Here is a 21696-nt window from a genome sequence, read left to right as displayed (position 1 = left end):
TACCCATTGCGGGCCTCCCTCCACAGAGTTCGCCCAGTTCTGAGTCTGTGTGCATGTATATGTATGTGTGTATGAGTCTGTGTGAACATATGTGTGTATGCATGTATGTATGTATGTATGTATGGGTCATTCTGTATGTGTGTGTGGCTAACTTCATGGCTGCTAAACACTAGCATCTCCCTTAACATTATTATAAAATGATTATTCAGTTTCTTCAAAGAACACTCTGGAGTAGACAATGCTTTATAAAACTAAGCTTTGGGAAGGCAGGAGCATGGCCACTGGGTTGAAGATGATTCCATCACGAGTATACTTCAGTGGCTTCAATGTCTCTTGTCCTTGGGCATATGCTTTCCTCCTCCAGAAAAAAAATATATATGCAGTTCCTGTGTTTCAAGGGCCGTGGGCTCCCAAAGAGGAGGAGGTGCCCATGATGGAGACTCTGGGGCCTTGGCTGGTGTTTGGACTGGCCTTTAAACCATGTGTACGGACATCTGGGAGGAGGAGCCTGGGACCGCCCCATACTGCCGGCCGTCACAGGTGTTAGCCCCCTGCTGGTTGTTGGGTGAAGGGCTGATCATGTGCATGCTGTGCTCCATCCCCGTGGGCAGGTACTGCCTCTCTCCGAAGGCCCCGTTGGAAGGCGAAGAACAGAGTAAAGTGCTTTGCGAGGCGCTCAGTTTCTCTGGGCTGGCAGCCAGCCTAGGGGAAGCGGGGAAGTTGTATCCGTACAGATTGTAAGGGTTGTGGAGAGAGAAGGCATTGTAGGAGCTCTGCTGCATGTGGCCGCCCCCGAACATGTGTGGCGAGGAGGAAGTGGAGGCTGCATTGCCTGCCTGCATGACATACTGAAACTGGGAAGTGGGGAAGGACCCCAGCTGGCCACCATAGGCTTCCATCTTGCTGTTGCTAGGCAACGAAGGAGGAGTTGGTATTCCTGAGATCAGGGATGGAGTCCTCTGAGGCATGAAGGTTTCGGAGGGCTGAGTGGCTGCAGCAGCGCCACTCTGCAGCCTGTTGTAGCCACTGTCACTCAGCCCTGGGTAGCTCTGCAAGGCAGCCATGTTGCTTCGGGCACAGGGCGGGTAATCAGAGAGGTTCAGATTGCACAGCTGGCTCTCTCGGCAGCCCACGTTGAAAGTGTTGGGGGCCAGATGAAAAGTTGGAGGAGAACAGGATGGAGATAAAATATGAGAAGAAGCTGAAGGGGATGGTGTGCCAGTGCTGGAGGTTGTCGGGGAAGTGCCTGTGCTGCCCCCTGAAAAATAAAACATGAATTCCATTAAGATAGAGGCCTTTTAAGTTGAGTCTGTCTAGGCCAGATGCAAGCCATGCAGGAGGTGCCCTCAAATGTCCAAGATGGGCTGATTTTTACAGAACCATTGTTTTCTCTTAGCTCAGCAAACTTGTGGTAAGTGATTCCACGTGTGTGTGTGTGTGTGTGTGTGTGTGTGTGTGTCCTCTCCAAGAGACAGAAAAGAATACCAAACTTTCGTTTCTCTGTGAAGTAAGTCTTGCTCTTTAGAAAAATAATAACTTCTAATATTTACTTTGCCATTTCTTACCATCAACCTCACTTTCCAGTAAGACCTCTGGTAATCAGCACTGAAATCAACTAGCTCAACTTTTCCCATTCTCAGTGGAAATGCATTATATATGTATTTTAATCAGGCACTGTTGCTTGCTTCACCATATTTAATCTTCCAGCTAAAAATATAGGGTACCAAATCTCAGGATCTTAATCTCAGAGGAAATGGAGTACTTGGGGTAAGGTGGGCCAAGTCAAGGTTGAGGCCTGGGAGGGCTGAGCATAGTGGCCCAGGTAGTGGGAACTGAGGTATGGGGTTGCAGTTCTGTCATATGAAATACATTATGAGCACAATTGCAAGAGCTAGATTAAGCATAAAGCAAGGCTCACCAAAACGAAATCTCCTTTTATAAAAGCCTGCCCAGTTTCAGAGCCTGGAACAAATACTGCAAATGCCATCTTTGGGTTTGGGATATTTACCAGGACAAGAGCCAATCAGGTAATAAAGTCTAGAGATCTCTGTTCTACTCTCAGCTTCACAGCTTGGTTACGCTCCCCTCCGCGCGTCCCCCCCCCCCCCCCACATCTGACCCTAGGCATATCACTTTCCCCTCTAGGTTTCAATTTCCTTATCTAGAAGATGATAACTTGAGTTACATCAGTGGTTCTCAAGGTAGGAGGAGCTTTAAAAATTTCTTAAGTTCCAGAATCCCACCTCAAACCAACTAAATGAGAATTTCTGAGCATGGGACCTCCATATCCATATGGTCTTAAAGCTCCCCAGTTGATTCTGATGGGCAGCCCCAGTTGAGAACCAATGATACAAACCAAATTCCTTATTTCAAAGTACCCGAATAGTGATTGCTAAACTTGAGTATGCTTGAGAATCATGGAGGGCTTGAAACCCAGATCACTGACACGCACCACCACCACCCCCGCCCCCCAGGGTTCCTGATTCTCTAGGTCTGAGGCAGGACCTGAGGATTTGCATTTCCAGTAAGTTCTCAGGTGATATGGATGCTGCTGGTCTAGGGAGCACATATTGGGTTAGAAGGCCTCTTGGTCCCTTTCAACTCATAAAGTCCCTGGATCTGGATCTGAAAGGGCTCTTACGACATGTGGATATTAGAACTGGACTGGTGGCAGGTGCACCAACAGGCAAAGGGCTAATTCAACACAACCTACTTTGGCCTTCAGATAGTTTAAGAAAGCCAAAAAGGACCTTCTGGAGCCTCCTCTTTCCCAGGCCAGGAAGCAACAGTGCAGCATCCACTTCCTGTCTCCCCATTGGAAATTCAAAACATTGGTTTAGTTCTGGGGCTGTTGGACCTTTCCTTTGAATTCTCTAGAATGAGTGGCTGCTTTGTCTTCCATAGGGAATCTCCCATGGTGGAGCTCCTCCTTCAGGGCAAGGTTGGGAGTTTCCCAGAATGATAGAGAACTATGATTCCCCAAAATCACCCACAACTCATGTTAGGGACTCTTAGAACCTAGGCTGCTATAAAAGGGTCAAGGACATTTTAAGTGGAAAGAAGCAGGAATAAGGTTTTTATCAGTGAGGGAAATGTGAAGAAAACCGGCAAGATTCCATATATTGGGATGCAAAGAAACCACCCATAGGGTGCCAGAGAAAATGGTCCAGATTTGCACATAGAGAGGCAGATACCTCAAAGAGAAGCCAAAAGTTCATTTTTAACAGGAAAAGAAAGGCCTCAGCCTACATATACAGAAATGGTAATAGTATTGGGTGTAAAAATGCAAATTTAGCTCTTAATAGTTCTTTTCAGTTTCAGATTTTTACAGAGCCCACATAATATCTCTTCCTTGGTCAAAATACTAGTAATTTCCCCAATGAGCTTCTGAGGTAGAATTGGATTTAGTTATAAATAGCTGCTGATTTTAAAGTCATTTCAGGAAATTCACCTTCCTGGTTTCTTGTTTATGCCTTACATTCCTTTAAGAGAGGTCACAAAGACTTTTATTCCATAAATTGAGATAAGGCCAATATTGTAACTACTTCTGGAAGACATGAGCCAGCAGCTGACCATGGTAGGAAGAGCGCCAAGCCTGATTCCATCCACCCAGCTCATGACTACGGGCGGGCGAGGTGGGCTACCTATTCATTCCTCTCACCTGTGAAATGAGGGGCTTGAACTGATAGACTTCAGTTTGTTTTTCTCAAAATTATATTTGTATCTGAGGATTCAATTGATGACAAAGTGCAAACAGCCAACAACAAATCCTTTCCAGGAATCCTTTTAATAGAATGAAGGCATTCTGGAAGGGAAGACTGGGCAGAGTGAGAAAATACCTCTGGTGCATCTTGTGTTTGTACCTCTGAATGCCTATCCTGCAGGGCCTTACAGGAAGCTTGGGAATTCGTGTTCTGTAAGCTTATAGTTCCTCTTGGAGGCATTTTCCTTATCTTTCACCCTAAATGCTGTGAGCTTCCGTGAAATAATTGCTATGGCACAAATGGAGAAACTCGACTCCAGCTGTAAAGAGAGTTGTGTTTTATGGGCTCTGTATCTGGTCTCCTCTCTTTGAAAGCCTGTCCTTGCTCTCCCAGATCTGGTGTTTATGCAGTCGTCCCCCCCCCCTCCGCCCCCCGGAGAGCCCCCTGTGCAGGGCACTGCACTGTCCTGTTACAGGTAGGCTTCATCAGGCGCTGGCCCTCACCCTGCAGCAGGAAGTGTAGGATGGAGCAGATGACTTTTTACAACTCTAATGGTTTTTTTTGGGTGACCCGAGATGGAACGAATGGTACTGATTTAAGCCCTCAATTGGTTTCATTACAAAAAAAATAAGACGGGAACTATTAACAAGTTACAGGGATTTCTGCTGAGCAGATGAGAGGCACATGTTAAAAAGTTTGTAGTCAGCTTGCTTTGGCTTTTAAACGACACTCACTGGAAATGAGACTTGGTGGCCTGCTGAGCTTCAGGGGTGGGAGCCCCCCATATGAACTAGTGTTTGAAGAGGGGAGAGCAAACCTGTCCAAGAGGTCACGATGCTTCCATTGGCTTTGAATAAATGTTCTAATGCACTTAAACTACTCAATACAGATAGTAGTGAGTTTTCAAAGTCCAATAAAGAAGACTGTGGTAAGCATTTTGCAGAGAACCAAACCAAGATACTGAGAAGTCTTTACTGTTATGATCTAACAACTTGTCAGCTGTTAAACAAGATTGGGAGTGCCAGCCAAGTGCTAAGTAAGCATAAGGAGGCAGGCCACCCTCCCTGTGCATTTCAACACTTGGCTGCCTAAGGCCTCTCATCGCAGAGAAGCTTGGGCAGAGTGGGAGGCCAGGCCACACTGATACAGAGGGGTCAGAACTGCCTCTCAGAGAAAAGCATGCTCCCTTCCTGCACCCTCATCCCCTCTCTACCTGCCAGGTCCAACTGCTCTAGGGTCTTGATTTAAACTTTACTTAATGATGAACATGGTCTATGGAGTCAAACAAACTCAGTTCCAATTCCAGATGTTTTTCTGGCTTAGCAAGTTAGCCACTCCACATAAATGGAATTATGAATCTCTACCTGGTTAGGGATGTTTTAAGAAATAGATGGAATAATATATATTACAAAGTACATATAGGCATTAAATATTTGTTTCCTTCTTCTCTTGTATGAGTGAAGGAATGAAGGAAAGAGAATGGAATCTTGGTGCATTTGGGTTCTGTTGGGATGGCTCACAGATGTTGGCCTCTGTCCGTGGAGCTGAGCATCTCGGCCTCTCCACTGGTGAGCACTGTGTCATAGGTAGATGCCCCAATGTAACAGGCTAGAAGACAGAGCACTGGGCACATGACAGCTATGGACTCACCAGGGCCATATTCCCAACTCTGCTTCCTCTCTGAATATTGGCCCCTCCCCACTCACCTGTGCCCCTGTGGACACCAGATGCCCTATGTCTCCATCTCTTTTCAAATCAAGCAAAGCATCATTGAACACAGATAGATAGATAGATAGATAGATAGATAGATAGATAGATAGATAGATACTTTCCCCAATGGATGACGACCACTGAGTTTACTCAAAGGACTTAATCTACTTCTAGAGGTGATTCAAATATAATGACCATGACATTTACTTTATAGCTGGAAGTCTGTACTTCTTAATCCCCTTCACCTTTTTAACCCATCCCCCAACCCCTCTCCTCTCTGACAACATCAGTTTGTTCTCGGTCTCTGTGAGTCTGTTTTGTTTTGTTAGTTCGGTTTCTAAGATTCCACATATAAGTGAACAGGGTTGTACAGCATAGGGAATATAGTCAGTAATAGTGTAATAACTATATACAGGGACAGATATTGACTAGATTTGTCATGGTGATCACATTGTAAAGTATATAAATGTCGAATCACTATTTTGTACATCTGAAACTAATATAATGTTTTTAAAAACATAATGCCCTGAGTAACCAAAAACCCTCTGGCATTCCAAGACCAATCCTCCACCCACTCCTCCTCCCTGCACCCTAGTTTGTTGACCAAAGTGAGGAGGTGTTCATTAACATTCAAACTCAACTTTAATTTGCTCCAATATTCAAGGCTAACAGCCAAAATAACCAAAAAGAATCCATGTGTAGCAGGGATTCCATATGAAGACAATAGCTCAGAATATACTTGTGCACTATATGAAGACAGTTAAATTTGACCGTGAAAATCCCGAATAGCAAACCTGCTGACTTTTGCATCTTTAAATTGATCACTTCCAGACTGTAATATGGAGGCTTTCACATACAGCTTCCTTTTGGGTTCAATTTGTTGTGCTTCCCCATCCCCCTCCCCAAAAACAAAACAAAACACAAAAACTTAAAAATGGTAAAACAAAACCCCATCTGAGCTAGTAAAGAATAAATTTCCATGTAATTACTTGGTTCCATGAACCAGGCACCCCTCTTATAGAACTTGATGGCATCTGTCCCTGAGGAGTGCTGATTCACTATGTGTCCTTGAGTGGCTTTCTTTGAGGCTTTCAAACAGGTAAGAGGTAAAATGTCAGCACCCTGTGGACTGATTCCAGGGAATCAACCCAGTAGCCATAAAGTTTAATGATCACAGCCTTGTTCATCCCAACCAATGAATTACCCTTAGTGGAAATCAATACCCCTCTCAACGTGCAAAGGTGAAACACTAATGCACTAATGGGAATTGTGTGGTTTCAGTCTAAAAAGACTCCAAGTGCATCCTTCTCCATAAAGTTTAAAGATATGCACAGATCCAAACCTCTTCCCCTTAAAAACAGCATTTTATATAGTTGCCCAATTCTCATTCTTCACCTTGGTCCCTCTGTTTCTTAGGTGGCCTATTTTATGCCTTCCACATTCCCTAGGTGGACTGCCCCTATTTTTTCCACCTTCCATAAACTTGTTTGTTTCTCTGCTACTTGTTTTATTGCCTTCCTTGCTGCAGTGTACATCCGTTGTTATTGTAATTTAGAACTAATCTGCTTCTCTCCTGGCAATAGTACCTGGTTTCCCACTGAGAAACACCCCTCCTTCCACTCTCACCCATTTGCCCGGCCTCCTGGAAAAGCACAAGACTCGGAAAAGCACATGACTTGCATCTGGACAATCCAGGCATCACGTTCCCCACCCCCCCACCCCGCCTCACCCCCCCCCACCCCCGTCCCTGCCTCAGCAATTGGTTCAGGTGACTCAATTAGAGTCCATGAGACTCAGTGGGATTTTGTCTAGAAACGTTAGGAGAGAGGCACATGACCTTAAAAAATGTAGATCCAGGGATGCTGGCAGCTTAGTTACCACCCTGGGGGTCCTGAGAATAAAGTCAGGTGAGAAATGATGATACCTGGGAGTAGGGTGGTAGCGAGGGAAATTAAGATGTGGATGGATTTAAGAACTTGATAATGTTTGGATATGGTGGGGGATTAATGGATGGTGGTGTCCTTCCTCCAGGAGAGGGCGCCAAATCTGTGAGGTAAATCATAGAATCAGTTTGGACACACTGAGTATAAGGGACTTTTGAAACAAAATAGAAAATGTAACCAATAACTGTTTGTTTTAGTGATAATTAAAATGTGTTCTCCAATCCCTGTCATGATGCTCCTCATGGGCATTATTCCTTATCTCAGTGATAAGTAAAATCTGCTATTTTTCAATCATTACAGTGATCACACAGTAGTTCAAAGGCTGCTACCCATACTCTCAATCTCTCACTAGTATAAATTTACTCAGTAACTGATTCCTCTCACTGACCAACCTCTAATTAAAACAAATCCCCAAAACCAACAGAGACCTTCATAATCCTAACTTCAACTACCTGACAAACATTAAAACACCAGTGGTGCTGAAATCTGTCTAGTGGTGTCTGCTACCAGTTGAGGAGAGGGAGGGCTTCTGTCAACGGCACGTCTCCTCACTTCCACAGATGGAGACATATTGCAGCTCTGGTGTCACTGGTCCAGGAGGGTTCCTTTTAGCATAACAGTTGTCATATACCTGGAGACACTTCTCACAAAGGTACTTTCAGTTTGGGCCATACAAATAGCTCCATCATATATGTCATTATAACATCATTAACAGAACAACATCTGAACATCATCGGGAAAACAGGATTGGACTTGGTTATAACTGACCTGGGCTGTTATTTCTTTTCTTCTGTCTCTGTATCAGTCAACTTCCCCAAGCATAACTTAGTTGGTTAGTTCATTTTGGCCCTGTCACTAGCAGTGTTCAACAAGAAGCCATTCCTGAAGTAAAATTTCTACCCCCAGACTCTCCAAAAATATTAACTCCCTTGTTAATTCTACATGAATATGTCTGAAGGTCAGACCAAGCACTTGACTTCATTAAAATGAAATAGGGACCTATTGAGAGTTATTGCATAAGCTGTTGAACAATAAGCCATCAACTGGAAGAGTAAACTAAATTTTTTAATAGAAAATTAAAGTTGTACTAAGGTAGAATAAGGAAAGATAATGTGGTCTGGTGGAAATTGTCCTGTCAAGTAGGAGATCCACTTTGGAGTTCTCAACTCAATTCTTCCACCATGTAACTGCAGATATGGTACTAGACTGCACTATGCCTCGGTTTCTTTTTGTGTAAAGGGCAGAGGACACTGAATCCCATGCATTCTTATAAGAGAAAACAATGAGGACGCTCATTCACTTTGTTTTTAAAAACAGAAGGATTAGGTTTACAAACCTGTGGCTAATTCACCTAGGTGCTTTCCTTGAAATTTATCAAAAATGGATCTTAATAAAACATAATAAAAATGAAGCAAGCACAGGATGAATAAAGCATCCTTCACCTCATCTAGCAGTTAGGTTGATGTAGCAGCAGCAGCTCAAAACTGCCTTGGGCCATGTATGTGACATGCCAGAGAGTCATGTGTTTGAAGCAATGAGGTAATATGGACACCTTGGTGAGTCAGTCATCATTTGGATGTTAGGTCCAGTGCCCACACTTTCAATATTCTCCTCACTAAAAGGTAATTGCTACACAGTCGGTCTGCCACTGAAGTTCTTTCTAGAAGTTCACCACTCTCTACTTCTTCTAAGACATAAAAAGAGTTCAACACAGATGGCTCTCTTTTCTTCATTTTATGAGTGATACTGTCCACAGTTACTGAAATTCTTACTTCTTAAAGGAAGAAGAAATGGGGATTGTTACTTTTACACCCTTTGTTAACGTCAAGAAACTAACATATTTTTTAATAATGAAAATCTGGATCAAGTTCAGTGTATGGTTAAAAAATGTATTTCAGTTAAATAGAGTCTTGGCTTTTCCTCCAGCCCATCCCACTGCCATATGTATCCAATAATTCAGGCTCATTCTCCCCCTTACTGATGAAAAAGGGAGTCACTGAATAAGTGTGACATTTTACTTCAAAAGTTCAATTTCTCTTAAACCATTGTTTGCAAAGTATCAGCAATAAGTCTTTGTATCGATAAATTTTTAGTAGAAGCACCATGAAACCTGAGATGTTATATAACTAAACAACTCATGCAGTTTCCCATTGCTGCACCTGCCCAAAACACCTATGCCTCAAAAGGGCCAAGAAAGCCTGAAAGAAGTATAACACCCTGGCCCTGGCCAGTGTGGTTCATTGTCCCATACTCTGAAAGGTCGCAGGTTCTAGTCCCGGTTAGGGCACATACCCAGGTTGTGGGTTTGATCCCCAGTCGAAGTTTCTCTCCCCCCCACCCTCTCTCTCTAAAATCAATAAAAGCATGCCCTTGGGTGAGAATTTTTTTAAAAGTATAACACCCTGAATATTGACCTGCTTCTACCGAAACTTTATGGGGAGGAAGTCACTTCCATTTCTCTTTCACTTATAAAAATAGAAATAGGAATTCTGGATCATTTGCCTCACCAGATGCCGATAAAGATGAATGGGCTCATCATGTTCTGAATAATCATTAGAAAAGCAACATCTCTTATCCCTGATTCATCTTCCTCTTTGGTATCCATATACAGAGACATAAGTTTGATGGTGATGATGATGGTGAGATGATGATGAGAGCTAGCATGTACTGAGTGCTTCCTGTCTTTTTAAATGCATTTCCTTAAGTCCTTACAAGAATCCTATCTAATAAAAGAGTAATATGCAAATTGACTGTCACTCCAACACACAAGATGGCTGCCCCCATGTGGTCAAAGATGGCTGCCCCCATGCGGACACAAGCTGGCCACCACAAGATGGCCAGCAGGTGAGGGCAGTTGGGGGCGATCAGGCCAGCAAGGGAAGGCAGGTGGGGGCAATCAGGCCAACAGGGGAGGGCAGTTGGGAGGGACCAGGCCTGCAAGGGAGGGCAGTTGGGGGCAATCTAGCCTGCAGGGGAGGGCAGTTAAGGGTGACCAGGCCGGCAGAGGAGGGAAGTTGGGGGCAACTGGGCCTGCAGGGAAGGGCAGTTGGGAGGGACCCAGACCGGCAGGGGAGGGCATTTAGGGGCAATCAGGCTGTCAGGGGAGCAGTTAGGCATCAATGAGGCTGGCAGGGGAGTGGTTAGGGGGTGCTCAGGCTGGCAGGCAGAAGCAGTTAGGGGCAATCAGGAAGGCAGGCAGGCGAGCAGTTGGGAGCCAGCAGTCCTGGATTGTGAGAGGGATGTCCAACTGCCATTTAGGCCAGATCCTACCAGAACCGGGCCTAAACGGGCAGTCGGACATCCCTCAAGGGGTGCCAGATTGGAGAGGGTACAGGCTGGGCTGAGGGACACACACACCCCGTGCATGAATTTCGTGTACCAGGCCTCTAGTTCTATTATATTCTCCCTTTTTCCAGATGAGAAAACTAAGTGTCAGAAAGGATGAGACACTTGACTATGTTTATAAAGCTAGGAAGGAACTGTGGGAAGAGCCTATCCCACACTATCTGACTGCAGAGCCTATATTTTTAATCTCTGTTTTCATCATAAAACCTGAGACATTTCAGTGTTTTATGTCACAAACCCTTTTTAGTATATAAACTGCCAGGAGCTCCCCTGAGAGGGAATGTAATATAATGAACTGTCAAGTCCTAGAATGGCCTCCCATATCACAGAGCCACAAGTTCAAAGATAGGATTCTGTGAACAGTGGCCTGTTGATGGAACAGAATAGGCTTAATCTGTCATTTTGATTGGTCACTTTTGAGCAAGAAAAGACTGGAGAGGGAGACTCATAAGGCATCTGACACAGTGGAAAGCTTTCATTCCAGTACCCAGATGAATGGGTGTTGCTCCGGGGAGAGTCACTGACTAGATGGAGAAAAGGAGGTGAAATCAGCCCAAGAGCCATCTGTACACATGGCCACAGGTTTATGAACCTGAGCTATGAGGGAAGGGTTATTCGAAACAGAGTGAAAAGCACAAAGCAGTGGGGAAGGGAATTCTACCTACCACATCAACTTGAGGGGCATGTCCCACATAAGCCAAGGAGAGAGCACAAGCTACAAATTTAGGCAGCCCTCTTCCTCACTTTCAAACCTGGAGTGATTTATTCCCATTGTCCAAAGCTAAGTTTGAGATTTTTTTTAATACATTTTTATTGATTTTAGAGAAAGGGAGGAAGAGTGAGAAAGAGAGAGAAACATCAATGATGAGAGAGAATCATTGATAGGCTGCCTCCTATTCGCCCCAACTGGGGACTAAGCCTACAACCCAGGCATGTGCTCTGATCAGGAATCAAACTCTGACCTCCTGGTTCATAGTTCAATGCTGAACCACTGAGCTACACCAGCCAAAGCTAAGTGTTTTCTCATCCACAAAACTAGAACAAGAGAACTGATAAGGCTGCCATGAGGAATAAGTGAAGTAATTATGGAGATCTCTTCCAATGCCAAGGGCTTCGTGAATGCTTAGTGATAGAAATTATTTCACCACCACCATAATCATGAATGTATAACCTTGCTTTGGGAAGGAGAGAGAATTTGGGGTGTCAGGTGAAATGCTGGAACTGGCCTGTTTATACAAGTGTTGATGCTCTAGTTTTTACAGAGCTACCAAATTATTCATTCCGGGAAAATCGGACTGGGCTTGGGGCCAGATGTGCTATATTAATTCAGCTCCCACCTCCTCCCCGGCCCTACCTCTGAGCCAGAGGCCTTGCCCAGGGCTTTACCTTGCTGCTTTTGCATGGTGGTGAAATCCTCAAAGGTGAGTGTGCGTACAGGGGGTCTCCAGAACGCATAAGTCTCCATGATGGCTTCCAGTCCGGTTCTGCAGAGAGAAAAGCCAGCAAAGGAAGTCGTAAATAATCCCAAGAAACACTGACTTTTTACAGGTCCTGGGTGATTTGTCTGGCAGGTGGTATATACAGAAGCACTGAGAGACAACAGCACCAGTAAACTGATCAGGAAGAACACAAGGCACAAATGACGCTGGGTGGCCAGAGGAAGAAGATAATTTGCAAGCAAGTCATAACTATAATGGAATTTCACCCTGACCTACCTTCAAAGGAAGTTTGGTCTGCATGAGAAAAAGAACAAGTTAAGGTCAGGGTCACGAATATCATGAGTAGAGTTGAGCAGAGAGTAGCTACTTTACCCTTCAGTAAATTCTATATCATTTATATGAGGTGTTGACGGACATCATTTTAGCATAACTATCCAGGTTTTCTCAGACATTTTTTTTGCTGATATTATCATCAAAACAGAGTATTAGATGGGGTTTCATTTAAAGCTTTGAACACAGCTTCTGATTATTGACTTTTCTTTAGAATTAACTGCTTCTATCTAAGTGGAGGAAGGGGAGTTCAGGGATTATGGAGGAGGGTAGAGAAATGGCATAAGTCACTGGAATATAACATGGTGTCCCTTCCTAAGAAAGACAAATTTTCCCTCTTGAGATGAAACTTATCTCCCTGGGTAATACATATTTCCAGAGTTCTCTTCTGTCTTGCATCCCAAGAGGAAAGTGAGAAGTTTTATTTTAAGTGAGGACAAATACCCTTTTCTTATAAATCACTATAAAATACCCTGAGGTTCTTCTCAGATGAGCAGCTGATAAACTGATTAGCTTTTTGTATTGGAACTTCCTCTCTGAACACGCCTTACTTGCACAGTTAACTTTCTCAAGTCTTCTCTGGAATCTTGGAGGCTTTAAATACACCAATGTTGGCAAATCAAACTCTGTATTTTTAGAAGAGGTGGGGAGGAGAGGGTGTTGCATGGTGTTTATTAGCTGTTAATCTGCTAAAAGTAGGAATAGAAGACATCTCTACATAGTCACCCTACATTAATGCTGAATACAGTACATGAAACTATTTGTGGAGAGAAAGAGTCCAAGCAATTAGGACGTTCAGAATACTAAGGGGATAAGCAGGTAAAGCCACATTGAGCCTTGATGAATTTAAGAAACAGGACAGGCTGGGTCTTACTGCCTTGTTTTGCAATATTGTGGCCCATCGGAACATCTTAGGGTTCCCTTTGGTGGCATGGGAGGCTTACTGTAAATGGCGACCTTTTTAATGTTTGACCTCCTATTTCATTCTTCATAAGAACATGTATCAATGATGGTAACAAAATATTAGCTCAAGAACAATGAACAGTCCCTTTTCATTTCACAATAAGGTGATAGAAGACTGTGAAGTACCAATACCACTATGATGTATTTCCAATATTATTAAAGAAATGGAAAATTAACTAGTATTTTCATAACAGGCAGAAAATCTGTGGCAAATTTATTAATATTGTTATTTAAAGCAGTCAACTGTATATAAGATAGTGACCATTTAGCATTTATCCAAATCAAAATCCAACTGAAAGACTGAGTTCCAGAATCTCAGATTTAAAAATGGGAGGGATGTTGGGTGTCACCGTATGATACCATTTGGATGGTTATCCAGCCTCTGTTGGATTATTTTCCCAGGAAAATACTAAGTTTTTTATCAGATCTATTAGAATCTATTTATGTACTCTAAGTATATCTCTTCTTAGAAAAATTAATCATATTTGTTTACTGTATGCCACATCTTATATGTCCTTAAACCCCATTAAGCTTCATTGGCTAAATCCGATTGTTAGAAAATATAGCTCTATGTATCAGGATTTGGTGAAGTGCCAGGGCAAGATAAGTATTAAATAATTCACCTCTCTCACTACTAGCGTGTTTACTTGGGGATCCCATGGGTTTTTTTATGTCCCAGTGCTTAGTGCAATGCCTGTTACTTGGCAAGATCTCAATGGTATGAGTCATTATTTCAGGAACTTTAACGCACATTCATTTTCAAAGCCTAAAATTGAGGAAAACAACTTGATGTAAAATCAAGACTGAAGACAGAAGGAAACCTCCTAGTACTGGAGACTTGGGAGTCATTTCTACAACTGATTGTGCCTTTCTTGTCTCAGGTTTCCTTTGGTTTCTTCCGTTCCGGTCATGGAATTTCTGACCTTCAACAGAGTCTGAGTCCCCTTAGCCAAGGCCAATAGTTCCTCCCTCATCTTCTCTTACAAGAGTCCTTGCCAACCACTTATTTACATCTTCAGCCATTTGGATATCTTTTCAAAGTTTATCCTATGTAACTCATTGTTTACTTATTCATCATCAGTAAACCCTATTTTTTGCAAAATTTTACCTCAAGGTTCTTAAATGTGAATTCATTGTCTAACAAATATAAAAAAGTGGTCTTAGGTAACCACATATTATTAACATGTTCCACATGGTGAGCCACTCTGGGTTTGTTGCACACCAAAGACTGATGTCATCTCTGAGGTTTCCAATTAGAGATGATCAACTTGGCAAGTGTCGCCCTCTTGCTTACTTTTCCCTGTTTGCTACAGTGACAACAGAGGCCATACCCAAACCCTCTTTGTTTAGTCCTTTGGCTGTAATCGCCTCTTTGATTTCCAGGCCTTGTCTCTTTAGACTTTTCAGTCTGCTCCTTGGCCAAACCAACAGAATGTGCTGAAGAGGAGGGAGGAGAGGAAAGAGAGGAAGCAAGCCAAAGAGCTCTTTTACAAATTGATTATGTCTTGAGATAACTGATTTGGAAAAATAGCCAGGCTGTAAAGAAATATTCTTCCAACCTTCTCATTAAAAAAAAAAAAAATGCTGGGGCCATCCCTTTGGAGTTCAGCAAATATTTGACAGTTATAACAATTACAACTACATTCATGAGCCTGTTAGGTAGCACACCAATGCATGGTTTCTGCTTCTTGTCTTGAGATAGCTGCTTTTTATGTTTCTTCTATTTATTTTCTCTGTAGTTCTGCCTTCTGACACTTCCCCCATCCTATTTGCTTGTAACAAAGGGAACATATGCTAGGAGTTGATAAAACCATTGGTTATCTCTCAATAGAAGACAGTCAAGAGCTAAGGGAAGTCTACTGATCAGGATCTTGAAGTCATAAACAAGTTATCCAACCAGGAAACAATTATTCTAAGTTAAGAAGATATTAAGGTAAAAAAGACACAAAATCTTTTACCCTTTAGATGTTTTCTTTTCAACAAAAAGAGCACACATAAATGACTATTTCTGAACTGTGATAAATGCTACCTACACTGGAGTTATATAGATGCCATGGAGCACTGAGCAAGAAGCACTTAATATGCCTGAAAACTCAAGGAAGAATCCATAAAAGGCCAGTTATTTAAGCTTCATGTTAAAGGGTACTCAACTGTTTTCTCCACATACAAGACGCAGAAAGAGCTTTCCTAGTAGAGTTAACAGTATATGCAAAGACTTGGAAGTATGAAAGAGAAGGCCTGTTCTGGGAACTGAAAATAGTTCAGGATGACTGGGTGCAAGATGGGGGTAGAGGGATGTGGGAACCATAGATATTTATTCCATGTTAAGTGCTTGGATTTTATCTAATGGGTAGTACTGTGTCTTTGAGCTCCTTTTTCTTCCTGTTCCAACATTTGAAAATACACAAAACAAGAACATACTGTTCTTTCAGATCTCATTACTGTATCTCAACTCTCTAATCCTCCCTTGGTCCACCGAGGTGAGGTCATACCTTCCATACACCCTTCTCCTTTGCTGGATCTGGAATCAGCTCCAACACCTAGATAGATTCCTCAGAGTATTTGTTGTGTGGGGATAGTCTTAAAAGACCTCCCAACTAGAGGTCTGCAAATTGACAAAACAAAACAAGCCAAAATTCAAAACTGGGCTTTAGATGCTACAAAAAGTATATCTACATGATGAATTGGTTGTCACTGGTGTGCCTTATAATGATTTGGAAAAGCAGGTATATGTCCAATGGACAAATGCTTAGAGTTGAGTTAAAAGTGTTTCTTACACAGTGATTCCAACTTGGGAACCCTGTCCCCTTTGAGTCTGAATAGGTAGCAATGGCAGTCCATAGGGAGTTTTCACGGCCTCAAGAAGTATAATAAAAAGCAATGAAAACACAAAGCAAGCTAACTAAAATATTAAGTTTCTTTGCAGTTGACTGGAATGGTCTGACTTTACTTTGGTAATAGCGACCCTGGACTCCAAGATGGTGTCAATCATACAACTGAAGGAGAAGAAACTAATGGATATCAAAATACAGCAACTGCCAAGCTGGATATTGATGCGGGATTCCACCCCTGAAGGCATTGCTGGAGTGTTTCAAAGAGGTTACTACCGGTATTACAACAGCTATGTCAATATGAAGAAAAGGAACATTGCTGAGCTTTCTATAGTACTGGCAGCTTAGGTATTTTTGAACTACTGCCATTCTTATAAGGAACTCAAATATGAGCAGTGAGCAAGTGCCACTGCAGAGGGCCCAATGTGGACTCCACATTCCTGATCATGACCTTTGTCCAGCAACTCTGAATCCTTTCATATTGTAATGAACACCTAATAAAAGATGACTGGTTAAAAAAAATGGGTAATACTAAATCACACGAGGGGCAGATTAGCATCGTGATTAAGAGCACGCACTTTGGAGCCAGACTGCCTGGGTTCAGATTGCAGCCCTGCTGCTTATTCATGCCAGCTTGGCCACATTACATAACCTCTTCATGCCTAAGTCTCCTATCTGTAAAATGGAGGTCATGATACTACTCTCTCCTAATTGCTAACTAATAAATGCAGATTGATTAGAGACAAAATATATCAAAAGGAGAGAAAACAATGAAAGCTTGAGCACCATTGGTCTAACTCAAGCAAAAGAAATCACTCCAACTGCTTAGGTTACAACCTGAAACAAGAGAAAACCTTCTTACTTCACTGGAATTCAAAACTGTGTCCGCCCTCTGGCTCTGGACTGAATGTGGAGGGATCTGTGTGTTACTTAATCCCATTTCTTATTCTCTCCTCCAGGAACCAAAAACGTGTCCCTCAAGCCTCTGTAGGCTTCATTATCTTGCAGATATTTCAGACTCCAATATGTTAGCCATTAAAAAGACGTCACTCTGTTAGATGACACCATTGCTGGGCAAGAGCCATCGATAATAAAACAGCTGCCAACCTTCCTTGGCAAATCCACATGGCCAAGAGGACAATGGTGGAAAAGGTTCATGATGAAGGAGGGGGAACAAATAACAAGGCAGAGAAAATTGTTAAATACCGTAAGCCAGGGGACATGATGAACAGCTCTGGCCCGGGTGATTAGGAGGAGTCTGGCAGGAGGCAGCTGCCAGAGTCCAGTGCTGGGCCAGCTACCTTGAACTGTAGATGCATCCATGCTGGCCAGAGAGGGAGTCCAGTACTGATTACTCCCATAGCTCAGCTAAATGTTACCCATGCCAGGGATAACAAAAGAGTATGCAAAATCTACGGAGGCTAGAAAGATTGCCAGGAAAGAGCAGGAGGAGATTGGCTGGAATAAATACAGCCAATGGCTCTAGGGAGGACAAATGAAAATACAGAAATTGAAAGTGAGACACTTGGAAAGTCATGCTGTCGAAAGTAGGCAAGTGGTTAGCTCATTGGCTCTATGCTGGCTACGTGAGCCTTTGGGAGCGACAGGGGACTGGAGGTGGACAAGGGCGAAGTTGTCTGTTGACTGGCAAGCAGTGCCTAGCGAGGAGGGTGACATCATTCTCTGGATGCTGTCCCTGCTGGATTTGCAAATTCTAAAAGCTACTATCTTACTGTATTCAGTTTTGCCATCAGTAAAATAGGTAACACTGTACCAATACTGATCAACTCAGAGATAAAAGTAGATGACTTGGACCACAGATACTACATGAAATGATTACTATTACTTGTATATTTACAATTTGAATGACTGTAAATACAGTAGGTCCTCGGGTTACATCAGAGATCCGTTCCTACCGTGCGATGTAACATGATTTTCGCCGTAAGTCGGAACCCACCTACATAAGCACCTACATCACTCACATGGAGCACATACACAGCAGTAAGGAAGTGACACAGTAAAAAAAATTTAAAAGAAAGATAACAATTCCTGACCTTTACTTGTGGTAAATAAATAATAAAAAAACATAAAGCACATATGTCGAAATGACGGACCTTTTTTTTTATAAATAAATGGGAGATGGTGACGTAACCATGAAACGAGTCCAACGTAACCTGAGGACTGCCTATAAATGCATGAGATCAAACTGTATAAAATTGCTGATATTTTACCATAGTAAGTTTATATGTTCAGTTTAATAGGTAAGAGTGTAGGCAAGATTTGAGATGCTTGATTATAATAGAGAACTCTACTAATCAGGAGATTCGCCCTGCACCCTTCCTCCCCTGACTCCCAAAGAAAAGCTGTTTCTTGTGGGATCTAAGCAAAGATGAACTGTCCCAGGGCTCATTTCTAGCTGACTTTTCCTTTTCCTGTCTGTGAACTTCAGCCACTCTAATTCCTCATGTCACATCTCTTTCTAGTTGCACACTCAACCTTGAGTGGGTGTTATGAAGAGGGGCTAGGCCTTGACAGGGGTTCCTGTCTATGCTCAGGGAGATGGTTTCTCCCTCTATGAACATGGCCTTAGGATAGCGGCTGCTTAAGAGGGGAGCATGGGAAAATTCTTTACTCCCAAATATTTTCCTCACCACCAGTAGAGATTCCTTTCTTTGGCTTAAGTATGAGCCTCGTTAAGCATCCTCTTCCAGCAAACAAATACATCCACCCCTGTAATGCATTTAATGGCTCCATTTTAGATCACCATCCCCTGAAACAATATGCGAAGGGACTTTAGGCACCCAGTCGGACTGCCACCTGCCAGTCACATTCCCAGCAAACAACAGTGCCGGCCAACAATTAGCTCGGATTCAAATTGCTTCCTACACCTCATCCTGCAGACCCTGTCACTTTTCAGTGAGGGGCAACCTATTAAAACTATTTGCCCATATAAACCAACCTCCCCATCATTCAGGGCCTGCCACCAGCTCCTTTCTGATGTGGAACTTGAGTGTCCTGGTTCAAGCCTCCAAGAGTGGACCCCTTAGAAAAAAAGATACCCTCCTGAAGTATTCCAACTCCCTGAACTACAGAAGGGCCACTCCGCCTGGGACCTCTCGTGGAACCAACAGCAGAGCTGGGGCACCAGGCCAGCTAGGAGCATGTGGAGGAACCACGTCACATGAGAGAGCCCCCCTCTGCAGTTGTCGTAGACGCAATGAGCCTGGAAGTCAGGGTAAAGTACAAGGTCAAAGGCAGGATGGAGGCTGTTGACAGAGGAGGACCCAGAGTCGTGGACTTTATGGCACTTTTAAAGCAAGTTCATAGAACCTCTCAGTCCCCAGACAGATCAAAATTTCAATCTTCTCCTTTTTTATGTATGTGTTTGCTTTGGAGGAAGTCCCTGGGAATTACATGAAATTTCCCAAGCTGACTTGGGCTTTCTGGAAAATCTTGGCAGCCACCCTGACAACAACGAGGCTCTCACATCAGATGTGTGCCGAGAGCCCCAGGAGCCCTCTCTCCTCTGCTCCTCCAGCTGCCCCTTCCCAGCACAAGGTCTGTGGTTGCAATGCTCCCCCTAGCTGAGCGTAGTGGACTGTCCAGGCATGGGAGCGGACGCACCTCCTGCGGCTGCTTCTGGACCGTGACACTCACAGCAAAGCCTCTTGCTTCTCTGCAGTTTCATGACCTTTGTCTTCTCTTTGGAACAGGCTTCCCACTGGGGTGGCAAACCCCCAAAGATGTCATTTTACCTCTCAGTTTGCTACTGACCTTTCTCAACCAAACCTTACTGTGCTTGGGCTCAGCCCCTGGGACCCCTGCTTCCCTGAGGCTCACAGACTCTGAAACCTACTGGGTGTCCTCCTTTTCCAGGGAGCCAGGCAGCGCAGACCGGTCCCCACTATCCAGAGCCAGCTCAGCTGGCCTGAGGGACAGGGGGTGGGAGGGGTGGCTAATCCACAATTGGGATAAATCAGTGTCTCACAGCAGCGGTCCATCGCAGATTGGAACCAAAATTGCCTTTACTCTTTCAAAATAAGCCTATTTATAAATTCATTCTCTCTTCCCTTCTTATTTGGTGTCCAAAGCTAGCTCCCCATCAGCCTTGGTTGGCGTAAGGCTTTCTTGCTCCAGAGTTCCTGGTTTTTCATTTCTCTGCCACTCCCTAGCTGTTTACTGTTTTGTACTAAACAAACAAGTATTATTTTACTCTGTATACCTGGCACTATAGGAAGAAAATCTAAAAATAGAAAGCTGAAAAAGGTAGAGTCCTATTTCAAGGAGCTTACATTCCAGCAGGGGGCAGAGTCCTAGAACCCAGAGCACAAGACAACAGTCATCTCAGGCTGAAGGAATCTACCCCCCTACCCCCAAACAGGAGGGTGTTACTGTCTCCTCCCAGGAGGAGTTACCTCCCAGAGGTAATGCTGGAAATTGTGTCCTGGGGCTAGGTCTGATTAAAGGTAAGAATGTATTGACCCACTCCCCACCCAAAGCCAGATCTAGACCACATTATTTCTGAGGAATCTGGAAGGAGGAACAATAGAAGTAAGTAAAATCTCCCACCCATTGCAAAGACCATGTCTGAAAGTAAAATCAAGTAAAAACGTGAACACACACACACACACACAAACGCACTCACATACATGCACCCACATGAACACACACACATGTGTCTTTCTGGTGGAGACTTCTCATCAGGGACCTGGTTACATGCAAATGAAAAAAAGGTGAAGCGTCATAAGCAGAGTTTGAAGGGTGATGACCTTCTCACACCAGAGTGTGATGACGATTCCTAAAGAAGCAGGAGAACCATGACAGGCTCCAATGATGGTGACACCACAGGGCTGACACTGGACTCAGGCTCTTGTTGGGGTTCTGGAAGGCCCCGTGACTATCACCTCTTATCCTTATTTGAACTCAGAATAATTTCCAAGAAAGACCTAGGAGCCTGATGAAGTGGAGATCAAAATACCAGTTTGACTGTTGGCAAAGGGGTCTGGAGACTATGGCATAGGCATAAAGGCTGAATGAGTGGACTAGAACTCCACTGAAATAAGCTACTCCCCCAAACTGTGGGCCTCTTCTGCTGGGCTTACCATACAGTTGAAAGAGCCCAGAAGGCCACCTCTCTGCAGGCAAGCAGGTCCTGAAGGGTTCCTCCTCCCAGACTCAGCAATCAGATCAGTTACCTTGGTTCCCCATCAAGGGGAAGGAGGAAGTGATGGGGCGAGAAGCCAGGAGTATTTCTCCATGGATATCTCTTTACATTGAAAAAGGAAGAATGGGAAATAAGTATCCTCACTCTGGCTACCCTCAGCGGGCACTGCTGTCAGCCCAGACGCAGGACGATGTGCTGCAATGAGAGGCTTACTGGCCTAGAGACTGGCACGAGGCCTCTTAAGATACTATCAGGCGGCTGTGTCCT

General features: G+C 43.7%; 1 protein-coding gene across 1 annotated transcript in view; it reads right to left on the bottom strand.

Annotated features, from left to right (window-relative positions):
* Positions 1-473: 473 nt before the first annotated feature.
* The window catches only part of TBX15 (T-box transcription factor 15), a gene marked incomplete at both ends in the record, with an annotated part of 92830 nt that continues 71607 nt past the window's right edge, over positions 474-21696 (bottom strand). The window contains 2 exons of the mRNA XM_079762117.1: positions 474-1258; positions 12089-12186. Of these exons, the coding sequence (XP_079618243.1) occupies positions 474-1258; positions 12089-12186 (883 nt within the window). The remainder of the gene's footprint in view (positions 1259-12088; positions 12187-21696) is intronic.

The sequence above is a fragment of the Cnephaeus nilssonii genome (genome assembly GCF_951640355.1).
Source record: "Cnephaeus nilssonii genome assembly, chromosome: 21".
Classification (NCBI taxonomy): domain Eukaryota; kingdom Metazoa; phylum Chordata; class Mammalia; order Chiroptera; family Vespertilionidae; genus Cnephaeus; species Cnephaeus nilssonii.
This window is presented reverse-complemented; position numbering and strand designations above follow the sequence as displayed.